Below are 22,819 nucleotides of genomic sequence, written 5' to 3' on the forward strand. Positions count from 1 at the left end.
AGGGGGGAGGGATAGGGTATAGGGGCTATTCCAGAAGACCTTCAGAATTAGTTGGAGACTTTCATTCAGTATTTAATGCCCACCCCTCCCACAATTCCCTGTTCTTCCATCCACCCAAATTATATGAGATCTAGTCTGAAATCAAGGGAATCAATTTTCTTCTTTGTTATTCTGAACTTGACAGAACACCAACAAACATGAGCATTTCCATCTGCCAGGAACAGAAAAAGAGGATTATGCACAGAGCCACCAATCTCTATTCCATACAGCTCTTCTTAAAAATAGCATGTAATCAATTTAACCCTTGAGTTCCAAAGCCATTCTACTTGTCTCTAAACCTGCCCCTGCCCCTTCCCCAGGTCGTCCGCTAATGCTCCATCTTCTCAGTCACTTGGGATCAGGGTCAGGGCCATCCTGGAAATGACCTCCTCTTCCCATGCTGGAGAGCTGATCTCTCCCAGAGATAGCAATCTCCCGGTTCACATGGACCCCTCTTTTTACTCCCTTAGTGTAGCTTCCTCCTTTGTCTTCCTACCTATAGCCTCTCCCCTTCCCTAGCCATCCTCCATGTCGCTGATATTGAGATGTTCATTCATGTTCAGCTCTTCCTGACTCCTTTGGGATTTTCTTGGCAGAGGTACTGGAATGCTTCACCATTCCCTTCTCTAGTTCATGTTTTACAGATGGGGAAAATGAGACAAATAAGACCAAAACTTGCCCAGGTTCACCCAGCTATTAAGTGTCTGAGGTTGGAGTTGAACTCAGGTCTTTTTTTTTTTTTAGGATTTTGCAAGGCAAACGGGGTTAAGTGGCTTGCCCAAGGCCACACAGCTAGGTAATTACTAAGTGTCTGAGACCAGATTTGAACCCAGGTCCTCCTGACTCCAGGGCCGGTGCTTTATCCACTATGCCACCTAGCCATCCCTGAACTCAGGTCTTTCTGATTGCATTTCTGGTGCTCTGTATTCTGTGCCACCTAGCTTCCCTGCCATCCTCATTACCTCATCCCTGAATAATTCCCTAATTGCATCACTCTTGTGTCATAAAGTTTACCCATGGCCCACTAAATAAAGTATAAAATCCTAATTCTACCCTCCAAAGCCCTCTGTATCCATTGCCAACCTAGTTTCTCAATCTCTTCTTCTCTTCTCTTCATATAGCTTTCTCTCCACTTGGACTGTCTACCATCTTTCCCTTTGATTTGCACTTCTCCCCTCCCATTTTCATACACTTACACCATCGCCCATTTCCCATCCTTGGAATAGATGTTCCTCAGCCCCCAACATCGATTTCTTCCTTGGATCTCAGCTGGTATTGTCTCTTGAGCACTCAGAGCTATTGGTGCCCCCTCAGTATTCGTCAAGTTGAATCCTGAACAGGTTAATTTTTGCTGCCTCTGAAGGACCATTTTGTAGATTATTCTTTTGGGATCCTTTCCCTGAATCAAAAGAACCTAGGTCCCAGATAGAACAATTGAAAGGAAAGGAAATGCTAAAGTGTGTTGTAACATTTTTTTTACTTGAAAAATCATCTCTTTCTTTTCCCATAAACATTCAGATCCTAATGCATCTTCCTTCTAATCAGCAAACAGCAGAGAAAGGGAGTTGTATTAGTAGGTCTAGGTTCCCAACAGCTTAGCTATTTATTTACTTTATTCCTAATCTTTGTCAAGGATCACTGAAAATCTCAAGGGTTTTTAGTAAGACTGCCCTTAAAATGTCTTTATCATGTGGACTTTTGGGGGGACTGAATCTGTCCCCATTATCTGATGCCTGAAACTCAATTAAATTCAGGACACATTTATGAAGTGCCTGCTGTCTGTGCAAATTGTATAAAACACACATCATCACGGTTGCCTGTGGTGATGGGTATTGCCTCCAGTGAAGACGATGCCACCAAATGAAATCCCTGTGGTGGTGGATAGCATGCCAGGAGCAGGCTGGAGGTCTTCTGAAGGACATTCCTGCCCCCTTAAGATGAGTCCACCCAGATTCAGAAGGAAGCTCCAAAGGTGAGCAGACAAACAGAAAACTGTCAACCAAAGTCTCAGGGATGTCAGGGGATGGTTGGCAGGGGCAATGAAGAATTCCTCGTCCAGGCTGGCAGCTGGCAGAACCTGAGGCAAAAGTCCTGGAGAGGCAGAGATGAGAGCCTCAAGAAGTTTCTGGATCAAGGGCAAGTTGAAGCCAAAGAGCAGGGAGGGAGGACAGCTGGGAGGCTGAGGAATAAATGGTACTGTGAGTTATGTGGACTGTGGAAGACAGGGAGCTGGGCTCCTCTAGAGTGGCTGAATGTCCCTGCCTTGCTGAGGAGTGGGAGACCAAGCAGAGGGGAGGGGTCCATGTGTGGAAAATTACATTGGTTCCTTGGGGAACTGGTATTTTCCTGAAAGGGGAATCCTTGACTCTTAAACCAACGTGGCCCTTTTTTCTTGTTTAGAGTCTTAGTCCTAAAAATAGCATTGGAATTCTGGAGGACTTTAGAAGTCCCTGGGAGCAGAAGGATGAACCCCTGAAGACAGAAAGGGAATTGGATATTTGTGGCTTCTGGTAGGAATTTTGGAGTTTTTTTCTTATCTTGGCTATAATCTGCTATTAGCATAGAGATTTGCAGAGAAGCAGATTTCCCTTTGGACTGAAGGTTGAAATGAGAGCCACTGGCTGGTTTTTCCCTTGGGGGAATGCTGAATGGGGACACAACAGCAAGCCACCTTCAGATATTCTCCCGGGGAAAATTGGGATGGTTAAAAAAAAGGCAAAAATGTAAGAGAGAGAGATTCAGGTAAGAAGCGTCCAAGATGGAACCTCTCTGAAGGAGCTTCATAGAATGCCCAGAACCCTCCAGGAGGGTGCAGTCTGAGTTGCAGTCCTGTTTGTGTCTGAACTCAGTAACCCTGGCTTCTTTGCATCTGTCTCTTTATTAAGCCAGGCCTGAAATGGAGAAGGTTAATGGTTTTCTGGCCACAGGCCGGCTTCAACTAAAGCCTGTGTGGCTAAACATCTCTGAATTGGGTAATGTTGTCCATGATGGAGGGAACAGATGGTGGCCCCAGGCTCATTCTCAGGACCCAGCAGGTTCAATATTCCCCAATTACTCCTCTGGGGCAGAATTGGCCTTAATTTTCAAATCTTGGAGGTGGCCTCATAAATGCTCCAGAGAAGTTAATTCTTATAACCATGTATTGTAAAGCTTTCTAAATGCCTGCCAGCCTCCCTTCTCTCCTTCCTTCCTTCCTTCCTTCCTTCCTTCCTTCCTTCCTTCCTTCCTTCCTTCCTTCCTTCCTTCCTTCCTTCCTCCCTCCCTCCCTCCCTCCCTCCCTCCCTCCCTTCCTTCCTCCCTCCCTCCCTCCCTCCCTCCCTTCCTTCCTTCCTTCCTTCCTTCCTTCCTTCCTTCCTTCCTTTCTTCCTTCTATGACATAGGAATCATTGAGAAATAGGGACAGCAGGGATGGGGACATGGGGTGGGGGCAAGGAAGGTATGAGGCTCCAGCAAATCAACTGGAATAAACAGAATTTGAAATCTGGTGGTTAGGAGAGTTGATGGAAGGCTTCCTCAAAGAATCCGGGATGACCACTGTTTAATGCAACTACTCTTCTAACAGCCTGGATGTACACAAATACAAGAGGAGGTAAACAACCCCAGAGAGATGGTCTAGGGTGGGAATGAGTAGAGCCCAGGTCTCTGAGCAATGGCACGGGGAGGAAGAGGGGATGCTGCCTTGGGCTACTCCCTTCTCCCAGTGGTCTCCTAGCTTGTCCTGGGGAGAGCAGGGCAAAGAGGAGTTTCCAGGATCTAGAAAGAAGGAAGTTTAGGAAATCATCTGTTGTCTTTGTCCATCGTGTGCAAAGAGGACGGGTGATATCACATGTTGGGTCAAGGTACAGTGTGTCTGACCATGACTGATAGAACAAAGGTGGTTCAGAAGGCTCTGCCACAGGCCAGACACAATAGTCCATATTAACCCTTGGGGGAGAAGTGTCTCTAAACTTGAACATCTCAGGTTTCTTTTAAGCTACTGTACTTCTTTGCTCATAGAACATGGCATCTTCTTTCATGAAAACACACCATGCTGGGTGGTTTTGAGCTGGTGTTTCCCATGTCTCATAACTGATTCCAAAGGTCTTCAGAGAGACCTTGAGAATGTCCTTTATCTCTTCTTCTAACCAGCATGTGACACCTGCCTTGTGTGAGTTCTCCATAAAATAGTCTTTTTGACAAGTATGCGTTTGGCATGGCCGACCCATCAGAGTTGTGCTCTCTACAGTAGAGTTTGTATGTTTGGAAGTTTAGCTCTAGAAATGACCTCAGGGTCCAGTATCTTATCTTGCCAGGGGATCTTCAGAATCTTCCTAAGACAATTCCATTCTCTGGCATGGACACTGATACACTTAGTGGAATTCGGGACTGATCCAGTCATTTTGGAGAGGGCTCTAGAGGATGCCCAAAGACTTATAAAGCTATGCATACCCTTTGATTCTGCAAAACCACTATTAGGTCTGTTTCCCACGATGATTAGGGAAAAAGGAAAACATATTTATAGCAGCTCTTTACAAAGACCTGGAAATTGAGGGCATGTCCATCAATTGGGAAATGGCTAAACAAGGTATATATGCCTGTGAAGGACTACTCATGGGCTCTAAGAAATGATTTTAGAAAAGACATGGAAAGACTCAACATGAGATAATGAAAAGTGAAATGAACAGAATCAAGAGAATGTTATATATTAGAACAGTGATATTGTTTGAAGAATAACTGAACAACCACGTTATTCTGAATAGTATAAATACTCAAATCAGCTACAAAGGTCCAGTGAAGAAAAATTCTATTCTCCAGAGAAAGAATTGATAAATAGAAATAAGCATTGTATAGTTTTATATCTAAATATCATGTTTGTTTCTGTCTATGACTATGTCTGTTTATAGTTCTTTTCTTTTTCTTTCTTTCATCTCTCCATCTTTCTCTCCATCTATCTATCTGTCAAATAGTAGTCTTCTCTAGTACTGAATGGGGAAGACTGGAAGGATACAGTTCAAAATTTAAAAAGTAATCAAAAAATTAATAAAAAAAGAAACAGCCAATTTCCTGGCAAAGTCCTGGTAGACTGTCTAGATTTCTCAGGCATCCAACAGTTAAAACTTATGGGTCCCATATCACCCTCAAGGAGGGACTCTGGGATTTGAGGAACAAAGATTGGAACAAAGATGTCAGTTTTGAGGAAGCCACTATAAGCAAGCTGGGTCTTTCAAAGTCCTGAAGGGAGTTAGCCATAGGAGTACAGAGCCTGGCAGCCAAGATTACAGCATCACTGCCACTTGATGGTTTGTCTGGTACTTCATGGTTGAGTACTTTGATGAGGGTCACTCATTAGGTCTCTGTAGCTACAGTCATTGGGAAGAAAGCAAAGGTTTATATCCATTGACCCTTCTCTCTCCATAGTTTCTGCCTCTGAATGTGTTTGCTGTTGCATTGATTCAATGAAGAGTCTTGTGCAAATCCTATTGTCCATAAGAAACCCCTGATGTAATTTCTCTGGGTCCATCTCTGCCATCTCTGGTAGGTCATGGGGACTCATTGAGACTCACATCAGTTAGGATTGCTGCCTTCAACTTACAATAACATTTAAAAGAATTTTCAGGTCAGCTTGGTGGAAGTATTTGAGTTTTCCCAAGTATACTTTTGGTTTTCAAGAAATTCAAACTCAAGTGGTGAATTCTTTCTGTTTCTCTGTCTGTCCGTCTCACTCCCCCCCATCCCTACATATACTTGACTCCCTGAAGGAATGGAAGCTCCTAGAGGGCAGGGGCCAACAGGCTTAACTTTTGTCTTCGTCACCTGAACAATTAGTCCATGACAGGTGTTTATGAAATACTTCATTTAATTGAAATATTAGGTCAATTTGTTTGATGAAAACATTTATCTAAAACTTCTGAGAACTCCTCTCCCTTGTGAAGAAGCACTTGACGTGGGAAAGCGGGATCGGTTTCCTCTCTTGTTAATCCCCTGCTCCCCTTCCCCCTTTTCCCCAAGAGCAGTATAGAGATCATTGACGTAGGTTCTCCAAGGAAGAGTCATCGGGGGTTGTCCGGAACTAGCCCCAAGTGACAAGTAGGAAGAGGAGGGCAGAGTTTCCCAGAAGGGGCCAGGTGACTCAGCACCTGCTCCTGGGGGGGGGGTGGCCTCTCTGGAGCCATTCTACCTGAGCTCCCAAGAGCACCCTCCAGTTCAGCCCCCATGACGTCATATTTGGGAAGGTTGGGAACCTTGGGAAATCATAAAAACGTAAGGCGTGTGTTGAAGGTGTTTCTGGAGGGTCAGGGGACAAAGTAAAGCAAAGCTGAACTGAGTGAAAGGAAACCTGCATTTAGTCCTGTTCAATATTGTCTCTACCGTAATAAGTCATTGGAGTTGTTGGGGCTCTCTGGGCTGAATCCCCTTTCCTCTCATTCGTGGCTGTCTTCCTGTCTATGCACAGGTTGTTCCCCATTGCTGGTAGCTTCCCCTCCTTACTAGCCTCCTCTTGGTGACCTCAGTTCCTCCATTCAGAAGACTTGCCTCGCCAACTTCTTGTCCCTCCTGATGTGTTAGATAAGCAGAAGGGGGGACCCCCATCCCAGGGTGGCTGTGAGGATCACACGGGATAAACCCAGGAAGGCGCCTTCTCCACTGCCATCCCCCGTCTTGACCTGGTCCTCTCTGTGTTTTCTCAGTGATTAAGACCAGGTGATCTTTAGGTTCCTCTGATGTTTGTCCTATGTTCTGGAAGAAAACCATGACACTAGGAGCTGATGCCATGACAAGCACATGGATTGGCTTTGAGTTGGAGGTGGGGGGCTGTGCTAAGTTACCAAGCTCACTCTCTCCTCCAGAGTCATCTGGGTCTAGGGGACAGAAATGGATCAGGACGACTGGAGATGACCCTGGATGTGAGGGGTTGAATGACCCGTCCAAGGTTACACAGCTAGTAAGCCAAGGGTCGGAAGCTGAATTCGAACCCAGGTCCTCCGGATGCCAGGGGTGGTGCTCTAGCCACTGTATCAGCTAGACACCCTCTCATCCTCTAGTGCTCAGTGCTAGACCCTGTTTTGTATGAGCAGTAGTCCAAATGACGATTGCTCATTGTTTGATTTGATTTGATTTTTTATTTTAATTTTTTTTAGGTTTTTGCAAGGCAAATGGGGTTAAGTGGCTTGCCCAAGGCCACACAGCTAGACAATTAAGTGTCTGAGACCGGATTTGAACCCAGGTACTCCTGACTCCAGGGCCGGTGCTTTATCCACTACGCCACCTAGCCACCCCAGATGCTCATTGTTTTAGATGTGATAAATTCTTTCCATTGGAGACACACAAATGAACACTAACTAGATTTTATTGGCCAACATTGCCAAGGTTCTCCCTCCTCTTGATTAAACCTCTTCTTGGTTGACTGGCAGCCAGGGCGGAGGACTTGGAAGACTCACTAAGCACAGCTTTGGGGACCTTGGCTTGACTCCAATCAAACCTAGCTGTGTTTTGGTAAAAAATAAGGCAATACAAAGCCAGCCAGTAAGTATTCGCTCAGTGCTTAGTGCCAGTCGTTGTTCTGAGCGTGGGTGCAAACATACTAAAAAAAACAGAGTCCCTGCCCTCCAGCAGCTTACAATTTACTGGAAGAAATCAATGAACAAAAAGGAGCTGGAAAATAGAGGAAGGATCCTATGGAGGTGCCCAGACAGGGTTATAGGGTCAGAATTGAAACCCTCCAAAGGATCCTTGGGAGGGGTATAAAAGTGGGCCAATCTGAGTCCTGCCACAAAATAGAGGCCATAAGAGAGGCTCACCAGAGGAGCCAGCCCAGCAGAGGGACTAGGGGAGTACGGCAAGGCACAAGTAGAGCAAACCCCTGAGAACCTTCTGGAGGCTGGACAGTGGCTCGTCCGACTACGCGTTAGTGGTTCACTTATGCGTTTGACTTTTGTTTTTTTGATCCAGACTTGTGACTGTGTTGTGGAGAGTTGCTTGTGTGAACGGTACATCACAGGTTAGGCTTGGAGTCAGGAAAACTTGGGTTCAAATCCACTTTAGATACCTTCTGTGTGACCCTGGGAAAGTCACTTAATTTCTATCTACCTCAGCTTCCTCAATTGTAAAATGAAGATAATGATAGTTCTTGTATCTCTGGGTTGATAGGAAGAAAAAATGGGATCATATTTGTAAAATGCTTTTCAAACCTGGAAGAGCTACTGAACGATAGTTATTGCTGCTGTTGTTCTTGCTATATTTATTAGTATTTTTCAGGGAAGAGGTCCCTGATTCTAGTCTAATTTCTAACGTTTACTTGGACCTATCCAGAAGCAGAAGCTTCACCTGGAGAATGACTTAAATGGCCTCTCAAGTGACCCCCTTTTTAATGGAAGTAAGGAAAGTGAAAGCCCTAGAAGGGAAGGGAGTTTCCTGAGCTCCCACTAAAATGCAGCTGAGTTAGGATTTGAACCCAGGTTCCACATGGTCTCCTTCTATCCCTTTCCTCAAACCCAGTAGTTTTTCTCTGCTAAGTGCCCAGTGAATGGCTGGACCCCTTTGTAGAAGCAGTAACCCTACTAGTGAAGGAAGAAGGGGGTCTCTTGGCTGCCCTTCAGCCAAATACATCAGTGGTCAAGACATTTGGGAGAAAGGGCTCTTGTGAGCAATGGGGCCAGGAGGGTGTTTGTACAGCTCGCAGGGAGGGAGCAAGAAACGGATCTGTGCAAGGTCAGAAGGATGGGCCCAAGCAGAGGGAGAAAGGAGAACCATGACTGCCTCTGCCCATCCCTGCCCGCAATGCCGTGATGCCAATGCCAGGCTAGAAAAGGTGGCATAGCCACTCATCAACCTTGATCCTGCTCAATGCGGGTGCTCACCACCAACGAATGTGTGTGTATATGATGTGTGCGGGTGTATCTGTGTAAATGAGTGTGGGTGTGAGTGTGTGAGAGCATGTGTGTGGGGGGCCTCTGCCCTTTGCGCTCCAGGTCCCCTGCCTTGCCAAAACATGGCAAGCTCTGTGACCTCGAGAGCATGGCATGTTTTTCAATGGATTGGTTCCTCCCCAACCCCAACCCTGTGACTATATCCTAATGGTATTTCTACTGGGGGGTGGGTCTAGGGCCATTGATCTGGAATTGGACCTTTCAGGACATTCAACCCAGTATCTCACTTTACAGGTGAGGGGGCTTGGGGGTTAAATGACTGGCCCAGGGTCACATGGTTAGTGTGTGACAGGGGCAGAACTGAATCCAGGTGTTCTTGGTTCCAAGTCTCCCCTCCCTCTACAATCCCCCACCTTGACGGTCAACTCGGGCTTAGGAAAGGATCATCCTTGTTCTTAGCCCCTCACAACAAATGGTTTTCTCTCTTTTGCTTATAATAAGAAACCTCTGTGATTTCCTTAGTGTAGGTCTCTATCCACCAATGTAGGTAGCAACCCCTTTAGAGCTTCATAGACCATGTTTATGAGTTGCCTTCAGTTCACAACCTTCTGGCAATGACTTTGAACTTCACTAGGTCAGCTCTTGGATGGCAGATAGTCAATCAATGATTATTAAGTGGGGCACTGCGCTCTGCCAAGGGATGATCAATGAGCACATGAGCCCATAATCTGACTGGGGGCAGGTAGCTGTGAGCAAACACAACATGTGCTAAGCCAAAGGCAGGGGTTATTAGAGGGAAGGCATTAAGATTAGGAAGGATGAAGAGAGGCTTGTGGAAGGTGGGATTTTAGCTGAGACAAGAAGGAAGTTGGGACAGGACAGGCAAGTGGTGATGAGGAAATCCAATTTCCCACAGAAGTTGAGTTGTAGCATTCTGTAGCATGATGGGTTTTTAAAAATAGCTTATTCAGAGTCCTTCCAGTAAAAGGTTATTCAGTGAGAGTCTACTTTTTTTTTTTGTTTGTCCCCAAAGAGCAAAACTAAAAAGTGAGGTAGAAGATGAAAGGGGACAAATTTAGGCTCTCGGAGCAACTTCCTAATGACATCCCCAAGGGGCAAAGGCATCCTGGGAAGGCGTAGCTTTCCCTTCAAAGGAGGGTATCCGTCTGGAGCTGGTGATCGGGGAGCAAGGGTAGCGTCAGCTGTGGCGACCCTCCTGCCCACAAGTGGACAAAGCTCTGGATGCAGGATTGATCTGACCAATGAAGGCCCTTCCTCAGGACCATCCAGTGGCAAGACCTTGCTTACTCAGTGATTGAGCTCAGACAACCCAGCCTTCCTTGTCTCAGAATCGTTGCTTATTTATAGCTCCAAGTGAGTGTAGAGGGAGAGGTTTTTTGCATCTTGAGAAAAAAATAACCAGTTTCTCTCAGCCAGAAATCTCACTGTTTCTCCTAAGTGGAAAGCACCAAGTTATTGTAAGAATCAAAGATCCATTGAAATCTTGTTCTGATGCTTGGTTGAGGTTCACATCAGGGCAATCGGGCACAATGGGAAACAACCCACACAGTTTCAGCCTTTTCAGTGTCCTGAAGGTGAATCCATCACCCTGACCAAGCTCTCTCTTCCTAAGGCAGGACCACCACTATCCAAATGATGGCTAAAAAAATATAGAAAGTATAGAAATAGGGAAAGCTTTTTTTAAAGCTACATTTTCTAAAGACCTAGATAACTAAGACTTTCCTGAATGAAGAGAAATAAGCTAAGCTACCTAATGAGCTATTGATCTTGAGAAAGGCAAACGTTATTCTCATTTGGTCTTGGACTGTGCCCCCTTTTTCACATTTCAGTGCTGCTGTGGCAGTTATATGATTGACATCATTGCTTACCTAGAACATCACCAAGTTTGCATGAGGAGATAAGTAGTTACATGAAGGAGCTGGGATTCCCTCAGAGGCAGTGGTTCCTCGGATGGGAGGGGATCCCCTAACATAAAATAGGATGTTGTGTTGTGATGAAGAAGCAGCAAGACCTGGATTCCAGTTTCATCTCCAGAACTCTACAACGGCATTTCCTCTCCTGGGCTTCAGTTAAAAAAGGGAAGGACTTGGACGACCTCTAGGGTCCTTCCAGATAGAAATCTAGGATCCAGTGGTTCTACAATAGCAGAGGCAGTGATTAAATAGGACTGGACTAAAAGTTAGAGAGCTTTGGCTTCAAGGTCTGCCTTAGACATTTTCCAACTCACAATCTCTGGCTAAGTCAGTTACTTTCTCTTCATTTCAGCTTCATCTGGAAACTGGAGAAATAGGATTTATTTGGGGGGATTGTGGTGAGATTCAAATAGATGAGATGTAAAATGCTCTAGAAAGCTTACGATTCTTTATTGAATCATTGATTATTGTTGTTCAGTCATGTGACTCTTCATGACCTTATTGGACATTTCTTGGCAGAGATACAGAAATGTTTTACCGTTTTCTTCTCTAGCCCATTTGGCAGATGAGGAAACTAGGATAAGCAAGGTAGAGTGACTTGCCCAGGGTCATCTAGATAGTAAGTGTCTGAGACCAGATTTGAACTCGGGAAGATGACTTCTTGGCTTCAGGCCCAATTCTCTATGCACTATGCTGCCAGCTACTAAATGATTATTATTATCCTTATTATAATGAATCTACAAGATTGGTTGAGACATCTAGAGGTTGTCACTTAGATTAGGTCTCACAGCTTGGTATCACCCAGAGCTAAAAGCCATTGGCTGAGATGAGATTTGAACTCTAGTCCTTCCAACTTTTAGTGCATTTCTCCAATCACACCCCTATGTTGCTCCTACTGAAGAGGAGCATCATGGCACTTGGAGGCAAAAGAAGAGATGGGGGAGAAGGAGAAGGAGCCGGTGTCTGGATGTTTGTCTGTTTGGAGAGGTCATGTCTGTGGTCAGCGGGACTGGTGTGTCTGTATTGCTCAAACCTGGGAGGGTCCTAGATAGTTGGGGGGGGGGTCCTCTTTGGTTTCTTGAGCCCAGGCTAGAGTTTCCTCTGCTCTCTTCTCCCATGCTCCCCAGAGCACTCAAGTCCCTCAGTTTAACATGGAGAGTCTTAATGTAGTTCTTATGCTCTGCACCAGCAGATCTATATGAGCCAGAGTCACTGACCTGGTGTTCTGGTTACACATGGTCCCAAGACACTACAGCAGGAGACGACCAATAGGCCCCCTTGAAGCCATATTTATGCTTGCTTTTCAGAGGCCTGGGAAAACCAACTCTGCCAACTCCTCAATGGGCCTGTCCAAGGGGAAGCTCTTCTCCCCTTGACCTGTGATCCACATCTCTCTGTCTTTTCATTTCCTCTGTAGCAAGACGGCCCCGATTGATATTACAAAAGACTTACAAAGGCCTTTGCCCAGACTAGCTCATTTGAACATCCAAACATGCCTGGGAAGTAGTGCCATTATTATCATTCACATTTTATAGATGAGGAAACTGAGGCAGAAAATGGTAAATGACCTTCTCAGAGTCACACAGTGGCCAAGTGTCACAGCCAGGTCTGGTACCTCCAAGTCCACTGTGCTATGCTGCTCTGATGGACCATTCATTGCCTTAGAGCACCAACAATTAATGCTTATGTATAATTGTAGGGCCATGAGAAGCTCAGTCCCTTTAGCCACCATTACTGCAGGAGCAGGAACAAGCCTGGGGTCCCTTGTCATTGGTTTCTTGGGTTGCTATGGCCAAAGAAACCCTTGCAAGGGGGCCAGCCTCCTGAGGCTGAGTCCATCCAGGCTTAGACAGTGTTTGTGAATCCTACAGTGGGATCCTTTGGAGCCTTGGACTGGACTTGCCAGAGCCCTTGCCTTGTGAGGTAGCCCTGGTTTTGCCTTGTGGGGTAGCCCTTGAGAGTGGCATTAGGATGAGCTTCTATTCACTTCCAGTGAAGGCCTATGAAGACGGATTGATCAGAGAGCCTGGTCATTGGGCCTTTGCATCAAATGACATACCCTTTGGTGAAGAAAATGAAGAACCAGAGGGAATGTGGTTCCCCTGAGGTCATACGGGGAAATGTGACCGCATGGATCTCCTCTCCTCTCCTAGAGGATGGCCGCTTTACAGATTTGAGAAAAGAGGCACAGGAGGGAGAGTTAGCTCGCCCTGGGCCCCATGGGCACCAAAGGCCACGAGGGCCCACTTGCAGGTCCTTGATGAGATCCCACTGTTGTTCCCACCATTCCCTCTGGAGCTTGGCTTTGGGGGTCTCTGAGGCCCCCCTCCCAGTGTGTGACTATTCTTATTCTCAGTGAAGGGGCCACCATCACTGATGCCACCCTTAGATGTGTTTTTAGATGAGGATTTTCTCCGAAAGTCATTAATTGCTTTTTTTTAAGCTTGCATATTTTCACTGTTCTCTGCTTCTTAATTGTTTGTCCTCATCGCCTATCTGACCACATGTGTGATGGTTATGCTTCAGCCAGAGTCAGTGTCTGGGGGCCTGCAGGGCCATTGGCTGCCTCCCAGCATCTGGCAGGCATGTGCCCCTGCTCAAAGTGCCTTTGCCCCTCGCAGGCCAGGTTTCTAATGAGCACCTTATAAAGCCTGGCCTTTGCTGCTGAAGGGGATTAGAGGGGCCCAGGGAGTTCTAAATATAGAAGACACAGCGTACGTGCCAATGAATAACTCTTGGGGGATGGCACCAGCCCGAGCTGTCAACTCTTTGCAGCAGTTCAGTCCGAGGACTTGTTGCTGTATTTGGTTGTGGATGACATTTGCCTCTACACATGCCTGGCGACTCTTCCCCTTCCTCCTTTTCCTCCTCCTCTGCCCTCCTCCCCCAACCCCATAAGCATTTCAGGGCAAAATAATAAGCCTCCTTAGAACACCAGACAGAGGGCAGTGGGTAGGAGCAGACTGGGGACCTCGAGGTAAAGGTTTGCCTGTGGATCAGGTATAAAGCGTGATGACGCAGAAGTGTCCGGAGGAGGACGTGGGTGGATCGGGGAATTGACAGCTGGGAGAGACCTTGGAGGTCATCTTGTCCAATCTCCTCATTTCTCATCTGAGGGGATCTAGGAAAGCAAAATGACTTGTCCAAGGTCCCACAGTAAGGGCCCTGAGCCTGGAAAGGAACTTGCCTCCAAATTCAAGGCTCTTTTCAACACCCAGCTGGCTTGTGTTCCCAATGGGGTGTGTTTGCGGTCCATGCTCGGTAAGCAGGAGAACTACATGTATAATAAACCTGGCAGCTTCGGGAGATTTGGATTCTGACCCTTTTGAAATAATTGCTGACAGAGCTCCCTTGCCCGGTGTTGAGTCCCTGAGCAAGAACCCTCGGTTAAAGAACCCCTTTGTTTCCTGCCTGCTCCCCATGTACAGAGGCTGCTTGGTCAGAACTGCTCTGTTAGGGAGCCTTGAACCCTTTGGCCAGTCTGGCCCCAGGGAGCAGGTGCTGACCCCAAGCAGACCATGGGCGTCCGTTTTTGGAGGTGGGCCCTATTGAGGGTATCGCTTCTCTCTGCAGCAGCCCTCCTTCTCCAAGGGAAATGTTTATTCTAGAAGTGGAGGGGGTGCCAACCAAGGAGCCCCTGAATGGAGCCGAGGGGGCTGAATGTCCTCCCTTCTTTCCAGGACTCTGCACATGGAACTGAGTCATCCAAGCACCAGGTGCCTGGAATATTGGATCTGCCCATGGAGCTCAGCATGGAATTTCTATTTCCAGTCTAATCTGGAATTAGGGAAGGATTATCTTTCAGGCAGTGTCCATTAGGCAGCCCCAGTGCTGATGGTAACCTACTGTTTGCTTATCAACTATATAAGTGGAGGAAGTGGATGGCCAATATCCAAGCAAATGGATAGGACTTTTGCTTTTCTTTGTTTTGTTCTGTTTTTAAAGAGGGGGGGAGAGAAAGACTGGCTAAAAGAGAGATAGCAAAAGGGTGAAGAGAATTCAATCAAAGCTCTCAGCATTTGTGGGGAAATTGCTCAGTAGGGAAATGCACTAAATATCATTGAGAAAAAATCTCATTAACATTACTGAAAACCAATCTGGTTAATGTTCTGATCCATAGTGTGGATGAGGATAAAGCGTTGCAGGACCTTGACTGTAGTAAAATTAACATGTATTCATCCATCTATTCATCCATCCATTCTATAATTCATTTATCCATCTGTACCATTTCTCCTATTTATTCATTCACTTACTCATTCACTCATTCCCCAAGCACCTGGGGCCATCTCAGACAAAAATCAAGTCCTTGTCCTAGAGTCCAAGCCTGTTAACCATGGGCCTCAGGCTCCTCAACCGACATGCCTGTCATATTTTTTTTTGTGAGGAAATTGTTTTGTAAATTAGAGAGTGATATTGAAATATGAATGATGCCAATGGTGGTGGTGATCCTGAGCATTTATTATGCAAACACTCTGCTATATGCTGGGGAGATCGTAGAGATGGGAATGCCTCCAACGACATCAGACATGGTCAATGATGGCGATAGGGAGGACTTGGGGAAAAGACACTCGCTCCCACACTCACAGACATATGGCTTCAAATAATTGTGGGTCATCATCATTATCACTTCCTCTTCTTTTGGAGGTAGAGAAGTTTTACTTTAGAGTTTGTAGGAATATTCCAAAGCACAACTCCAATGTAATGACTGTTTATAGTGAATCAGATGGGATTTTCCTTCAGGAAAGTAAATGGTTGTTGAGATCTGGTCCAATATCTCTCAGGGACTTTTCCCAAAATAGCTACACTGACTCCCAACCCCATAGACTGTCCATTCAACTGTGTGCCGTTATCTGGGCAATAGACACTTCTCATCCACTTAGTTTTTCCTCCATAGGCAGTCAGAGCAAACTCTTGAGTGATTCTGGATCCGATTTCAGGAGTTCTGCCATAGTTTGATGCTCCATACAATCAGCGATCATCTGCACGCAAATTTAACTTCAGGGCCTCATAATCGAAAGCCAGAGAAAGATGGAGGCCTCGGGACCGGGTCCAGGGCTGGTACCCATCCTAAGGCTGTTCTTGAAAAGAGAATCCATTGTTACAGCATCACTGTGCTAGTGATGAAGCCATATGGCTGGGATCCATGAAAGATGATAGCCACAGATGAAATTTCAGTCTACTCAAATGGCAATAGAGATGTATATAAATGTGTGTGTGTGTGTGTGTGTGTGTGTGTGTGTAGGGGTGTGTGTAGGGGGTGTATGTGACACACACACACACACGTGCACACACACAGAACTGGATGAGCTCACACCCCATGTTGAGACCCTCTTCCCTTAGTGTGAGAAGTACTTGGTGGACAACTTCTGTGCTTCAGTGGCATCATGTCAGCAGCTCTAGAGGAATGCTCTCAGCATGGAGGTGGACCCCTCGTGAGGCACTCAGGGCACATGCTGGAGTCCTTCAAGATGAGAAGGTGCAGAGAGGTTGGGTTCTGCAACCTTAGGGGGGGATCTCTGGAAGTGATGCTTGAGCCGGGTCTCAGCAGTTTGGGTAAGATCTCACAGCTGAGAGTTTTAGAGGTGAAGGGAATTTCAGTCCAAACGCTGCCCCCACCCCATGCGTAATCATGTGGCCTCTGCTCCTTGTCCAGAAAGTCAGGGGCATCCTGGGAGGATGCTGGACTCCAGACTCTGATTTTGATCTTGAAACAATGTGAGTGAGAAAGATGATTTTAGATCTGGTAGACAGAGGCTCTCGTGGGACAGACAAGGAGACTACATTGTGAACTGATGTTTACAGGATTAGCCACTAATGAACCACAGAGCTATGTGTGTATTTATGTTGATGCACTCCCAGGTGTGTGTGTTTGAGTTGCCACATGTGTGTGCAGGTGCACAAATGTGTGAGTGTATATGCATGTGTGTGTCTGTGTATGGGTGGGAGTTTATATGTTCCAAAGTTGTTCTAGTCTCTTTTGTAATTTCTTCATGATATTTATTCTTCTCGATTCAGCAAGCATTTCTTAAGTACCCAGAGTCTCCAAGCCCTGCCTGGGTCCTCAGGATGATAAATTAGACACAATGAAATAGTCCTATGGAACTCTTACCCTTTGGAAGAAGAAGGCAGGGATTGCTTCAGCGTCGTCCTTGTGTTTCCAGCACTTAGCATAGTGTCTGGTCCATGAGACACTTCATAATGGATTTACCCTGCCTCCTTCTTTCCTTCCTTCCTTCCTTCCTTCCTTCCTTCCTTCCTTCCTTCCTTCCTTCCTTCCTTCCTTCCTTCCTTCCTTCCTTCCTTCCTTCCTTCCTTCCTTCCCTCCTTCCTTCCCTCTTCTCTCTGGCCCCAGCCCAGTGCCTGGGTTCTTGATCATTGCTTGTGGATTGACTGCTTTCTAAATGGACTGATCTCCCCTCTAAGTTCCTCTGGCTCCCATTCATGGTTTTTTCCTTCTGGCTTCTTTTACTCTTTTAAATAAAGCCAATTTTCCCAAGCCTTTTTTGGGGGGTGGGCACCTTTCTACTCGGTCAGTTCTAATGATTGCTTCCTAGGATGCTTCAGGTTATCTTCAGTTTTCTCTTTTGGGCTCTAGGTATGGTTTGACCTGCTGAGGGATGGAAACTCAGAGAGACCCAGTACAGGAAGGGATCAGTACACCCATTTTATAGATGGGATCAAAGGGAGGAGAGCAGGGGCTTGTCCACAGTTGCCCAGTTCTCAAGGGGCAGATCCAGGATTCACACCCAAATTGTCTGACTCCCAGTTTCCTGGCACTCTTCCCTCCACCAGGCTAACTGCCTTTGCCAGTGCTTACCATGGATTTTGCTTTGCCCATAGTCACTTAACTAGTCTTTATTGAATGACCAAACAGTCCTCAAGCCTCCACGTCATCTTTGTTTTCCAGAAATTTTATGAATAAGCATCAGAAGCCGGTGCTCACAGGCCAGAGGTTCAAAACTCGGAAAAGGGGTAAGTGGCCGTTCTGGCTGATGTCTCTCAGCTTTCCTAACCTGGTGTGTGTGAGATGGCCCAGTCTTGAAGAGAAGTCAGTGCCATGGCAGGGATGGAGGGTTGGGAAGAGAGACCCTGGAGCTGCCTCTGTGACTTAATTTCCTTATTTGTAAATGTGGCAGCTGGTCTCAGCCAGCTGGGGAAAGAGGAGGGCAATTGTAGGAAGTCTCACAGTGAGAGGTTTGGAGACATCCCAAGGAAAACGTGTCTGCTGGGCTGCCAAGGGGTGCAGGGAGAACCAGGGACGATGGTGGGCAGTGTAACCCAGAACATGCCCAAAGGGTCTAGTCCGTGCTCTGGCCAATACGGAGTCCAGTGGCACCGGACCACGGAGGGGAGGGGAGCATCTGGGCCTGGATGGTGGCTTCATTGTTGGGGCCAAGACCAGAGAGGCTGCCACAGTACTGGTCACCCGCAGACTCAGCGAGAAACCTTGGAGCCCTGGGACAGTACCTGTAGCAGAGGTCCCTGCTCAGCAAAAGCTGGCACCCAGAGCCCCCTGGTTCCCAACTTGGGTCCCCCGCAGCTTGAGAAGGACCAGCCACCTGCTCGGAGCTTCCTCTCTCCCGCTAAGGCTCCCTACCTGGGGCCTGGCTTGAGGGCTGAAGGATGACTCGGGCCTCAGATGTGCCAGGGGAAATGCCCTTGCCCATGAGCGGTCTCCTCCTTCTCTTTCTTAGGGATGCTGTTTATAAAAAAATTCTTCATTTTTATTTCCCAGCCAAATCCTCTTCCCCCCACTCCCCTCTCTCACCCACTGAGGAGGAGGAAGTGCAATGCCCATTATACATAGGAAGTCATGCAAGCGATTTCCTCATTAGCCATGTTGGGTGGGTGGACGACCTTTCTTCAGTGACTCTTATGGGGGAATGAGAGTCAGCAGGGAAGAACTATGTGGTTTGGGGAGCCCTGGAGGCTCTGAATGGAGTCCAAGAAATGAATAGCCAAAATATATAAATGTATGTGCAAGTATATTTATCTTATATTTATAGATTGCTTATATCTAATATTTGTAAACTACGTATTTGTGTATTTAAGAGCAGCTCAAATGTCTAGACACAAGTCTGTATCCTATTTGTTTCTGTAGATCACAGATAATCGGTATAGACCTTTGCAACGTTGGTATTTGTTACAGACAACATTTAATATTTGTATTTGGGGGCAACGCACCATTTAAAAATCCTTATGGGCATTTATTGATCAGAAAGGCAACTTATCAAAGTGGAGAGAGATCTGGACTTCGAGTTAGGGTCACCCCAGGTGTAGATTTTGTCTGAAACCAGCTGTGTAAATCACCCCAAAGATGGGCAAATCAAGTCATGTTACCTCTTTGACAACCTATTCTCATTTCGAGGGAATTCAGCATTCATAGGGATCTTCATGCTTCTCTAACTGATTCAATGCAATAAGTATTTATGATGTGCCTACTGTATACAAGCCCTATTGATTTAGGAGTTTCATTTGCTGGATCATCATCATCATCATCAACAACAACAACAGCAATAATAATAATGAGTAGCATTTATCTGATACCTACTCTGAGGTGCTGTGCGAAGCATTTTACCAATATATCCCATTTGTTTCTGAAATAGATGCAATTATTTTTACATTTTACAGTTGAGGAATGACTAAGCAAAGAGAAGTCAGAGTGCCTGGTATAGACTTAATTTTTTTTTTTGATGAAAGGGAAGAGAAGAAAAGACTTGGATGGGGTAAAATAGTGGGGGAAGTGTTTAAACATTTTTTAAATAAAATTTCTGTTGTCTTTTATTTTAAGATTAGTAATATAGTTCAATGCATGCCTTCCACAAAGGCATCCCTTATAATGAAGCATTTTAAAAAGAGAAAGAAAACTTTTAAAAAATAACTAACCAATGTATTAAAAAAAAAAACCCAAGCAAACTTGGATATGAATTCCATCTTCATGGTCGCCCACCTCTGCCAGAACCTGAGGGTGGCGTCGTGGGGTGGGAATTGCTATTTTCTTTGGGGTCGAGCTTGGCCATGTACAATCAGTATCTGTTCTGTTAGAGTTCTTCCAATTTAAATCACTGGAGCCAGTGTATAGACTGTTTTCCTGCTCCTACTCAATTTACTTTGCATCAGTTCAGAGAAGCTGTAGTGCTTCTCTCCATTCATCATGGACACATTTTCTTATAGTTCAGTAAAATCCCAATATATTGATGGGACACCCCCAGTACATAGAAAACTGCTTCTTCTCTGGTGCCTTGCTCCCTACTACAGGGCAGCCGGGGAGTACCAGAGGGCCAGGTCTGCAGTCAGGAAGACTCTTACCGGCTGGGTGACCCTGGGCAAGTCCCCTAACTCTCTTTACCTCAGTTCCTTATCAGTAAAGATGAGCCGGGGAAGATTCTGTATCTTCCCCACAGTCAGACACGACTAAACCAGGGCAGTTCCCTCTTGAACTAAGGACTAGCTAAGAGTGGGAGATGAGAGCAGATGAAGGAGGGACCTGTCTGGTCACCGGGACCTTGCTTCTGGGTAGGGGCCAGAGCAGCCAGGCTCCCTTGGCCAGGACTCTGCTAGGCTATAAGAGTCCGAGGCCCCATACACAGCCCCAGGCTGGCCCCAAACCTCCAGGGCCCTGAGCCTCCTCACCTGGAAAAGTCACTTAGGTGCTCTTCGCTTCAGAGTCTCCCTAAGTAAAATGGGGACATGTCCACCTTGTCCCCAGGGATATGTGAGGTCAGAGGAAGTCAAGAACACGTGCAGAGCACTTGGCAAATATTCACGCTCCCCATCACATGGTAGAGGCCCACCTGTGGGTCTAGTGCAGAGCCGTCTTCTGTCCTAAAAGGTGACCTTTGAAGACCCTTCCAGTTCTGCCCTCCCGGAAGGTGTTCCTGCTTTGCCTGTGTGTAGTGTTGGATCAAGTTTGTGTTTCTTTCCCAAGAGGGCCCATGAATTTAAACGATATGGTTTTATGCCATTTTTTTAGATGAAAAAGAGAAGTTTGAACCCACTGTCTTCAGGGATACACTTGTCCAGGGCCTCAATGATGCTGGGGATGACCTTGACGCAGTAGCCAAATTTCTGGACTCCACCGGCTCCAGGCTGGACTATCGCCGCTATGCAGACACACTCTTTGATATCCTGGTGGCTGGCAGCATGCTAGGTGAGCCGACCCATCAGGGATGTTTTCTGGGGTCTGGGCAAAGTTGCCCACAAGGGAAACATTATGTTCATTTAGTGAAGAGTGGTACGGAGTGGGTCCAAGGAGCGAAGCGTGCAGGACGAGTGGGGGGGGGGATCCTGCTCTGGAACTTGGCTCCGGAGATGACTCCCCCCGCCCCAGCGATCATTAGCAGTTGCCATCATCTCTTCAATCCTTAGTTTCCAGGCTTTAAAATGGAGAGATAAACATGGCGCTTAATCACAGGGTTGTTATGAGGTGTTGTGAACGTTAAGGTGCTTTGAAAATGGCCATTTTTGGTGGCGTGGAGATTTGAGAAGTTTGAAAGACATAAGCTCGAGTAATTTAATCATTTTATTAATAAGGTCAGGATATTAATTAAGAAAGGGGTGGTCATGACCGTCCTTCCTAGACCAAAGGACAATTGTGGTGGTAGACTCACGTTTATATACCCTGCAGAAGAGTGGGTTCCCCCCAGGGTGGGGGACACCCAATGCCCTAGGTGCTTCTGATAGGGAGACAGAGAACTTACCTGTCTCCTCTTATTTAGAAATGAATCTCACCAAAAGGGCCTCAGAAAAGGGCATCATAGGTGTGAGGGGCTCCACCACTGACTGATGAGAAACAAGAGTGGGAACAAGATGTTGCCAGAGGAGAAGGTGAGATGGATGGCGAGCGTGAGGGCAGCAGGCCGTGTGCCCATTAGTGTCTGCACCAGGGTCAAGGGAGAAGAGGGAGGACTTCAACTTGCTGGGTCAACTTCCTGGACTGAATTTATGGGAGGACTTGAATGAGTATCCCTCAAGACGGGCAGGCCCAGATGGACTGTGGTCGGTGTTGTGGCAGGAGGAATCAATGAGATCACAGTTGTCTGTGTGTGTGTGTGTGTGTGTGTGTGTGTGTGTGTGTGTGTGTCTGTTTGTACATGTGGGCACATAGCACACTCATCTACCCACACTTGTGTCCGAAGCTGCATGATGAACAAAATGGGATTGCCATTGATTGCTGGGGTTGAGTCACTCTCCCAGTTCCCTCTTGCTGGGTGCAGGTTGGCATTCTGCTAACTGGCATTTAAGAGTTTCCTCCCTGGCAGTGGCACCTTCCTCCTCTGAGGATTTTCCTGCTCCTTTTGGAAGTCCAATGGAACTTGGGCAGCAGGAGCAGGTTTCTGGAAGACGAGGTCCCATGTCCAGGGGTGACCTCCTAAGCAGCCGAGGCTGGCAGCACTTCCCAGGTCGCTCCTGTGACCCATTTACTGAAGAGAAATGACCCTCCTTGTTCTTGGTGAGACACGGATGTGCAGGAAGTCAAATGTGGGGATCCAGTGGAAATCAAGTCAGAAAACCAGAAAATCAGAAGCAAAATCATAAGGCAGCTTCTCTGTCTAGGTACTGGTGGGGCTGGGTTGGCCCTCTCCCCAAAGTCACCCGGAGCCAGCCAGGAATGAATAGTCACACTCCCAGGGAGGGGGTTAGTGTCTAGGGATGCGATCAGTCCCTGCCCTTGAGGGACGAGACAACCCACCCAGGAATGGTGGCTGGGCAGCCATGAGGCCCGGCACGGAGGCTGGGCAGCCGGCGGGGAGTTGATGGACACTAGAGGTCATCTCAGAGCAGGGGGGAATGGTGGAAGGGGTCTTGGGTGAGACACAGCAGAGAAGTGTACCCTGGGGGGTCTAGGATGGAGGCAGGGCATGGGCTAGGGGTCTGGAAGGTGGAAGAGATGGCCGGGGGGGGTGGTCTGATGGTCTACTGACCCCTCCCACCCCCACCCCAAAAGGAAGGAACTCATCCTCTTTTCCTATATCTGTGGCGGATGGGGTCCTCCTCTGT

At 46.8% G+C, this 22,819-nt stretch overlaps 1 protein-coding gene across 2 annotated transcripts in view; it reads left to right on the top strand.

The window, feature by feature from the left end:
• The window catches only part of BZW2 (basic leucine zipper and W2 domains 2), a 56,521-nt gene that overhangs the window by 4,354 nt on the left and 29,348 nt on the right, over positions 1-22,819 (top strand). The window contains exons 1-3 of one of the 2 annotated variants that reach the window (XM_074195418.1): positions 2,041-2,549; positions 17,727-17,791; positions 20,793-20,969. In XM_074195418.1, coding sequence (XP_074051519.1) covers positions 17,734-17,791; positions 20,793-20,969 — 235 coding nt within the window. In that variant the 5' untranslated portion in view covers positions 2,041-2,549; positions 17,727-17,733. Of the gene's footprint in view, positions 1-2,040; positions 2,550-17,726; positions 17,792-20,792; positions 20,970-22,819 lie in introns of those variants that run through there. The other variant, XM_074195419.1, reaches the window with a different exon arrangement.

The sequence above is a fragment of the Macrotis lagotis genome, chromosome 7 (genome assembly GCF_037893015.1).
Source record: "Macrotis lagotis isolate mMagLag1 chromosome 7, bilby.v1.9.chrom.fasta, whole genome shotgun sequence".
NCBI classification, from domain to species: domain Eukaryota; kingdom Metazoa; phylum Chordata; class Mammalia; order Peramelemorphia; family Peramelidae; genus Macrotis; species Macrotis lagotis.